General features: G+C 66.6%; 2 protein-coding genes across 2 annotated transcripts; both read left to right on the top strand.

The window, feature by feature from the left end:
- The first annotated feature begins 590 nt into the window (after positions 1-590).
- Positions 591-5,422, top strand: LOC112479228 (collagen alpha-1(III) chain-like). Its single transcript, XM_025046370.1, has one exon. It carries the CDS (start codon positions 2,107-2,109, stop codon positions 3,109-3,111), a length of 1,005 nt encoding a protein of 334 aa, XP_024902138.1. The 5' UTR covers positions 591-2,106; the 3' UTR covers positions 3,112-5,422.
- On the top strand, positions 5,076-5,384 carry LOC102886574 (mucin-6). The gene has a single exon (XM_025046372.1). It carries the CDS (start codon positions 5,094-5,096, stop codon positions 5,382-5,384), a length of 291 nt encoding a protein of 96 aa, XP_024902140.1. The 5' UTR covers positions 5,076-5,093.
- Positions 5,423-8,817: the final 3,395 nt, after the last annotated feature.

Raw genomic sequence — 8,817 nt, 5'->3', positions numbered from 1 at the left:
GCTGCCAGGAGGACCTGGCTGCGTGTGCCCAGCCAAGCGGGCAGAATTGTGCCTGTGCCACTCTGTCCGAGTACTCACGCCACTGCAGCCTGGCCAGCCAGCCCGTCAACCGCTGGCGAAGCCCCGGCCTCTGCTGTGAGTGCTGGAGAGGGCCGCGGGGAGGGCCAGGGCCAAGCCCCGCCTCGTCCACGAGACCGAGGAGACTCAGGTGGAGGAGGCACTGGGCGAGTGGCAGGGGCCTGGGGTGCCCGACCTCCTCACCTGGGCCACCGTGTGCCTGCAGCTCTGGGGCAGTGCCCGGCCAACCAGGTGTACCAGGAATGTGGCGAGGCCTGCGTCAAGACCTGCTCCAACCCGCAGCACAGCTGTTCCGGCTTCTGTGCCTTTGGCTGCTTCTGCCCAGAAGGTGAGGGCACTGCCCCCCGGAGACCCCTCCAGACAAGCCCAGAGGCAGAGTGCCAGCCCCCACCCCACCTGGCACATTGCCCCGCCTGGCACATTAGAACCGAGCCCCGCCAGCGGCCCCCACAGTGTGCAGGGAGGTGGTACCCACTGGGTGTCCGAGAGGCCGCTGGGAGGAGGCGGGCTCACGCTGGACCAGCAGCGGCCCCGGGTCTGGGCACGCCAGCACCAGGGGTGGGACGCGGCGGTGCAGACAGGGCTGGAGCCGGGGGCGGGGCGGGCTGAGGAGGAGGACAGGGCCTCCTGAGGGACAGGCGGGCAGGGGCTGCCTGGCAGGAGGGTGGGAGGGCATCTCCTGGCCACAGCCCCAGGAGGCCCTTCCTGCAGGTATGGTCCTTGATGACATCTCCAAAAACCTCACCTGCGTGCCTGTCGCACGGTGCCCCTGCACGCTTGGCGGGGTGACCTACGCCCCCGGGGAGATCACGGCAGACACCTGCCGCGCCTGGTGAGTGAGGGCACGAGGACAGGATGGCGATGCGGGGACAGGGACTCGGGGGCAGCTTCAGACCCTGGGGTGCCATCTGGGTCACCCTCCCCACCCACAGCCGGTGCACCATGGGACGCTGGGACTGTGAGGAGCGGCCTTGCCCCCGGCACTGCGCTCTGGAAGGTGGCTCCTTTGTCACCACATTCGACGCCAGGCCCTACCGCTTCCACGGAGCGTGCACCTACACCCTCCTCCAGGTGGGCCACGCCGCCATGCTGCCGCCAGGAGTCACCGCAGGGTCATCAGGAAGGGAGGGCTCACCCTGGGGTCACCACAAGGGGTCCCGTCAGCAGGGGCTGCCGTAAGCCCTTAGCCCTGTGTGCTGACTGCTCCCCCTTTCAGAGCCCCCAGCTCCCCGATGGGGGCTCCCTCCTGGCTGCATACGACAAGTCTGGGTACTCGCACTCAGAGACCTCGCTGGTGGCAGTCATCTACGTGTCAAGCCAGGTAAGCCCGCTCTGCCTGTGGCCACTGCCCCCACCCAGAGCGCCTGGCCCGCAGGAGGGGACGCCATCCCCTGCTCTTGGCCCCATGACTCAGGCCACCCTCCTTCCAGGACAAAATCGTGATTTCTCAGGACGAGGTGACCAACAACGGAGACACCAAGCGGCTGCCCTACAAGGCCGGTATGTCCGCGGCCCCTGCCTGGCACCTCCGTGGGCCACGGTCCCAAAGCAGGCTGCCCGCTGAGCCCCTGTCCCCTAGGCAACATCACGGTCTTCAGGCAGACGTCCACCCACCTCCAAATGGCCACCACCTTTGGGCTGGAGCTGGTGATCCGGCTACGGCCCGTGTTCCAGGCGTACATCACCGTCGGGCCCCATTTCAGGGGCCAGACCAAAGGTGAGCCCCTCCCGCACCTGCCCAAGGTCAGCCGGCTGCCCTGTCCCCATATGGCTCGGCCACACCAGAGGCGAAGGGGCCCCACACAGCCTCACACTGACCTAGCGGGTCCAGCGCCCATGGCCTCAGGCCAGCCACTCTCGGTGGCCAGGCCTCCCAGTGGCGTGGCCAGTGACGGCCTCTTGCCCTGGGCACAGTGATGGGCATGCAGGGCGGGACGAGGACGCAGGCCGGCCCACCCTCATGGCCCGGCCTGCTCAGGGCTCTGTGGCAACTTCAACGGGGACACGACGGACGACTTCACGACCAGCATGGGCATCGCCGAGGGCACCGCCTCGCTCTTTGTGGACTCCTGGCGGGCAGGGAACTGCCCGGCCGCCCTGGAGCGCGAGACCGACCCCTGCTCCATGAGCCAGCTCAACAGTGAGTGCCGGGCTGCGGAGGGCCGCAGGGGCAGCGGAGACCCCAGCCACGTGCGCGGGAAACCCACCGGGGTCTGTCCCCGCAGAGGTGAGCGCGGAGACCCACTGCTCAGTGCTGGTGAAGACGGGCACCGTGTTCGAGAAGTGCCACGCCCTGGTGAACCCCAAGCCCTTCTACAAGGTGGGCAGGGCCTGCGGGCGGGTGGGGAGGGCTGCGGGCATGGGGCGCCCGCGGGACCCCGGGATGCGGGAGGGCGGGCGCCCATGCGCTGTCTGCCTGCAGAGGTGCGTGTACCAGGCCTGCAACTACGAAGAGACCTTCCCGCACATCTGTGCCGCCCTGGGGGACTACGCACACACCTGTGCCTCACGGGGCGTCCTGCTCCGGGGCTGGAGAGACAGCGTGGACAACTGCAGTGCGTGCAGGCCGGGCAGCCCGGGGGCAGGAGGGGGTCTGGAGGGCACGACGGGGGTCCCGGGCCCGAAGCTGTGCCCGGCCATCTCCCCAAGGGCCTAACTTCCGCGTCCCCCACAGCCATCCCCTGCACGGGCAACCAGACATTCAGCTATGACAGCCACGCCTGCAGCCGCACGTGCCTCTCACTATCTGACCGCACCGCCGAGTGCCACCGCAGCGCCGTCCCCGTGGATGGCTGCAACTGTCCCGAGGGCACCTACCTAAACCACGAAGCCAAGTGTGTGCGCAAAGCCCAGTGCCCCTGCCTCCTGGCCAACCACAAGTTCATCCCGCCCAACCAGTCTACTATGGTCGACGGTGTCGTCTGGTGCGTGAGGGGATCTGGGCGGGTGGCCCCCACCCCGGCCTGCGGCCCCGGCCCAAGCCGACCCATTCATTCCACGTCCCTTGCAGCCACTGCACCAATGGGCGGCTGAACTGCCCGGGGCGGCCACAGATGCTCCTGGGTACGTAGCTGGCCAAGCGGTGGGCCTGACCCTCCCTGCACCATGGCCCTGAGCCCGTCTCACCCTGGGCTCCTCCTCCCTGCAGCAGCCTGCTCGGCCCCCAAGACACTCCGGTCCTGCAGCCAGTCCTCAGGGGACGAGTTTGGGGCAGCCTGTGCCCCCACGTGCCAGATGCTAGCCACCGGCACACCATGCGTAAGGCTGGGGCAAGCCAGGGACAGGGAGGCCCCCAGAAGACAGTCTCCAGCAGACAGCCTCTGGTGACATGCTCGCAGTGGACGGCCCCAGAGCCTTCCACTGGACCATGAGAGGGTGCCCACAAAGTCCCTGGGGAAGGCAGGGCCAAACTCTGACCCCAGTCCCTGTCTCCCCATGAAAAGCACAGACAGCGGGGCTGGGAAGCCAGGCAGCTGGAGGGCAGCGTGCCACCTGTGGGGTTTCCTGAGGACTGCGGGCTGCCCCCCGCCCCCAGCTTGGGGAGAGAAAAGAGGGGGCCCAATGGCCTGGTCGTGACGCACAGAGGCCCGAAACCTCCCCGAAGGGAGGAGAGGGCTTTGCTGAAAGACTCGGGGAAGGGGTGGGTGCAGGGAGTGGGCTGGGGAGGGGTGCTGGGGGCCCACCTCCCCGGGGGCTACCAACCCCCTCCCTGCAGGTGCCCACCAAGTGTGAGCCCGGCTGCGTCTGTGCCGAGGGGCTCTACGAGAACGCCAGCGGGCAGTGTGTGCCCCCCGAAGACTGCCCGTGCGAATTTGCAGGGGTGTCCTACCCCCGGGGCGCCCAGCTCAACACTGACTGTATGACCTGGTGAGCCACGGCCCCGCCCTGGAGACCCCAGTGGCCCGGAGCTGTCCCAGGGTTTTCGGGGATGGCAGGGGATCCCCCACCAAGCCCACACGTGTGTCCTGTGAGGGCGTGCGCAGCCCAGGTCTCCCAGAACAGCCTGTTCCTCCCCCAGCACCTGCTCGAGGGGGAAGTGGACGTGCCAGCAGAGAGCCCGCTGCTCGTCCACCTGCACCCTCTACGGGGAGGGCCACGTGGTCACCTTCGATGGGCAGCGGTTCGTGTTTGACGGCAACTGCGAGTATATCCTGGCCACGGTGAGGCTCAGTGGGGGCACAGGCCACATTGAGGCCTGGGGGGCAGGGACGAGCCATGGCGAGGCCCAGGGGGGCGGGGAGCCTGGCGGGCTCCACCTCAGCACCCCCTCCCCACAGGATGGCTGTGGCGCCAACGACTCGCAGCCCACATTCAAGATAGTGACAGAGAACGTCATGTGTGGGAAGTCGGGTGTCACCTGCTCCCGGGCCATCAGGATCTCTCTGGGGGTGAGTGGGCTGGAGGGTGTCCCCACTTCTCCACCACCAAGCCCCAGACCCTGGTTCCTTGTCCGCATGACAGGCAGCAGTATCTCCCAGAGCCGGACGGCCTGGGGGGAGGGTTCTCCCAGACACTTGACTCGGCCCTCAGCGCAGTGCCCAGTGTCCTGAAGCTTCCTGCCAACGGCAGGCTCCGAAGGGCCGGTGCCCAGCCCAGAGCTGGCCTTTGGCAAGTGCTGGCCACACGTGTCCTTAATGGACTCGGAGAGTGCAGGCGAGGAAGCAGAGCTGGTGGCATTTGGGCCTGAGGGCAGGCAGCCCGGTGACAGCCCTGCCCCGCAGGGCCTGTCCATCACGCTGGCGGACAGGAACTACACGGTCAGCGGGGCGGACCCCCACGCGCACTACCGGGTGCAGGCCGGCTCCCTGCACCTGGTGCTGGACGTCACCATCGGCAGCAGCTACAACCTGACCCTCATCTGGAACAAGCACATGTCTGTCTCCATCAAGATCACTCGTGCCGCCCAGGTAGCTCGCGCCCCGCCCAGGCCACCGGGCGGGGGGTGGCAGGTGCGCGCCTGACCCCGGCCCCCGCAGGGCACCCTGTGCGGCCTGTGCGGCAACGACAACGGAAACATGAAGGACGACTTCGAGACGCGCAGCACGTACGTGGCGTCCAGCGAGCTGGAGTTCGTGAACTCGTGGAAGGAGAGCCCGCTGTGCGGGGACGCCAGCCTCCTGCTGAGCCCCTGCACCCTCAACGTCTTCCGCCACGCCTGGGCCATGCGCAAGTGCAACATCATCAACAGCCAGACCTTCGCCGCCTGCCACAGCCAGGTGGGCCGCCCGCCCCTGGGGCCCCGGCCCCCCACGGCCAGGTCAGCCCCGGCCCTCGGGCCTGACTGCACGGCCGCCGGCGGGCACTGAGGGCGGCTCCCGCAGGTGTACCACCTGCCCTACTACGAGGCCTGCGTGCGTGACGCGTGTGGCTGCGACACCGGCGGAGACTGTGAGTGCCTGTGCGACGCCGTGGCCGCCTACGCCCAGGCCTGCCTGGGCAAGGGCGTGTGCGTGGACTGGAGGACCCCCGAGTTCTGCCGTGAGTACCCTGCTCCTGCCCACCCGCGGCTGCGGGGCCGAGCGGCTGCCCTGGCCCCCGCGCTTCCGGGGTGGGTGGCGGGCTGTGCCCCACAGGGAGACCGCGCAGAGGGACCCTGACCTTCCAGGCCCACACTCGGGCTCCCTGGCCGGCTCCGCCGAGGGGCTTCCACGGCAGGCTCAGGGCCGTCTGACGGGCGCTCGTCCTGCCTGCCAGCCATCTACTGCGGCTACTACAACACCCACACGCGGGCAAACGACGGCCAGTTCCAGTACACGCAGGAGGCCAACTGCACGTGGCACTACCAGCCATGCCTCTGTCCCCAGCGGCTGCACAGCTTCCCCAACACCAACACTGAAGGTACGGCCATGGAGAGGGGGCGGTCCACCCAGAGGACTGATGGCTCCCCGGGCCCAGTGGGTGGAGAGGGGCTTGGGGTCAAGGACACGAGGTGGAGCATGGGCCAGCCTGGAACCAGAGATTGCAACGGGGGAGGTGAGGACTGGCGGGCACAATGCAGGGCAGCTGGGGGTGGGGACCAGGAGGGGACACCATTGTCTGGAGTTCCGGGGATGGGCCGGCAGTGGCTGTGGACAGGGAAGGGACCATGGCCTGGGGAAGAGGGGCGTCCAGGTCCAGGCACTGAAGTCCGCCGTCCTCCACGCACCCACCTGCCCAGGCTGCTACAACTGCTCCCAGGATGAGTACTTCGACCACAACGAGGGGACATGCGTGCCGTGTGGTAAGCTCAGTCTCTGGCCTCCACGCCCAACTCCCCAGGGCTGGGCCCCTGGGGTGCTGAGATCACCCCCCCAAGTCTTCAGACAACAGAGACACAGGGAGAAATGAGGCTTCCCCCCTCCCCAAACGGTGACTCACAAGCCCCAGTCCCCTGTGACAGGGCCGACCCAGCCCCGCCAGCCTGCTGGGTGTGTGGGTGCATGGCGGAAACCTCCTGGGGACAGACACACTGGCAGGCAGCCTAGAGAGCTGCCATCGGCGGGCGCTGGACAGCATCCTGGGCTGGGCAGGGGCAGGCAGCGGGGAGGCCTGACACCCTCCCTTTTGCAGAGCCAACGCCGCCGCCGACCACCACAGGTGATTGCACGCTCACTGGGTACCAAGGTGAAGCGGTGCTCTCCCGGGGTGGCCCCGCCCCACGGGGGCAGCAGTGTGTGCTGACCGGACAGGCAGAGGCGCTGCGTGTGAAGCTGAGCTCCAGGCTGACCAACAGCCGGCCCCGTCGCACCCTCCAGATGGCCACAGTCACAGGGCGCCGATGGGAGCCCATGTCACCCTCGGAGGGCACAGGCCGGCTCCTGTACCTCCTGCCCTGGGTTGGGGGGTGCTGCACGGCTTAGGGGCCCAGCACGTGAGAGGAGGGCTCCTTCTGAGGCTGCGCTCTGCGGTCATGGCCCGTCCGCCGCACTTGGCCTTGCCCTCCAGAGGCCAGGCCCAGCACAGCCACCCCCAGGACCACGGGGCCCCTCAGCCCCACCGCACCCTCCCCGGGCTCGGTGCCCACACCTGCAGCCCCCACAGGGAGCTTTCCACCAAGGCCACACCCACGGCCTCGCCCCCTCCTCAAGGGCAGGGACAGCCTGCTTGGGAGGTGAGGCCCACACCGGCTGCAAGTGGCAGGGGCACAGAAGAGCACGGAGGCTCTGGGCGTGGGGGCAGCAGCACCCTCGCTCTCAGGCACAGAAGCCCCTGTGCTTGGGAGCAAAGCTGGGCTTCTCTGAAAGGTCTTTTTAAAGGATAAACTAGTCATAGGATGCAGCCATTCCTTGCTGTCTGATAACTGTCACTAGAAAATACGTAAGACCTGCCAGGTGAAGGTCCCAGCAGCGCGAAAGGTCTTTTTAAAGGATAAACTAGTCATAGGATGTGGCCATTCCTTGCTGTCTGATACTATCACTAGAAAATACGTAAGACCTGCCAGGTGAAGGCCCCAGCAGCACAAGCCAGCCTTCCATACAGCCCATACCCAGCCCACACAGCAGCACGCTGTCCCCGCTGCCCAGGGACCATGAGGGACCAAGTGATGGGTCCTGCTTGCATGGGCAGGTGAAAGGGCACCAGTGTCCCAATGAATGCGTGTCCCCATGGGCGGGCTGGGCCTGTCGTGTGGGCGATGATGGAGACAGAAGCAGGGGGTGTGCAGACAGGGGTGAAGGGAGCCTGCGATCTGCTAGGGGTGGCCGTGGCGGTGTGGAAATGCCACCAAGGCCCCCACGCCGAGTCAAGGCTGGCTGACAGAAGACAAGAGTGTCAGCTGGAGAGAGACACACAGCCCTCTTAAGCGGTTCCCGCACGCCTAACTGGCCAGGTGCCCAGGCAGGGTGGGGGTGGGACCTCAAGCTGCGGCAAATGTGGACGGGCCCTGTTCCCTACAGGATCACCGCCAAAAACCACTGCGGTCACCAAAACCACGCTCAGCTCAACAGCCACAGCACAGCCCACGGCCTCTTCCATCAGCACGGCAAAACAACCAACAGGGTGGGCCACGGCGCACTCCACAGAGGCACAGTCACCTCCCGCAACGTCAGAAACCCCCACGGGCCCTGCCAAAAGTAAGCATCCCGCCCACACATTCCCGCAGAGGGGCCGTGGCCTGCAAGCACGCCCTTGGCCAGGTGAACAAAGGACAGCCTGCCAAGCCCCCACCGAGGTTCGTCCCTGACCACGCTTTCTCGGCACTTCCCGAAGGTGACTGTGGCTGAGCACCCATCCACCACAGCCACCCCACCACAGGGGAGCCAGAAGCCAGGAGACAAGAGGCCCAGGATACACTAGCTATAAAGTACAGTGTCCGGCTCTGCAAGCTGGCCACGCGATCTAAACCCCTGATGGAACTGATAGCGAGGACGCAAGCGGGTGGCCCAGACCTGACACAGCCACACTGACACCGGGGCAGGAGCAAAGAGGGCTAGAAAGACCGCCCCAATCCACAGAAGCTGCATGAAGAAAGCCTCCCCACTGGGTGGTGGGAGTGGGGGACAGGAGACAGTGAAGTACTCAGGCACAGTGGGGACAAGGCATGTGTGCAGTCAGGGCCATGCACTAAAGGAAGATGCTATGTAGGAATAAAACGTCCAGACTCACCAAGCAAAAGTGAGACAGGGAAGGAGTAAACAGACCCAATTAATTCCCACAGCGTCCGCCACCAACGACTGGACCACGGAGACACCCAACGGATGGGAGACAGGACACACGGAGTTCTCAGGATTCTCCCTCACTACCTCCAACCAGAATAATCGG

This window comes from Pteropus alecto, unplaced genomic scaffold, assembly GCF_000325575.1.
Source record: "Pteropus alecto unplaced genomic scaffold, ASM32557v1 scaffold43, whole genome shotgun sequence".
In the NCBI taxonomy this organism is placed as follows: domain Eukaryota; kingdom Metazoa; phylum Chordata; class Mammalia; order Chiroptera; family Pteropodidae; genus Pteropus; species Pteropus alecto.
This window is presented reverse-complemented; position numbering and strand designations above follow the sequence as displayed.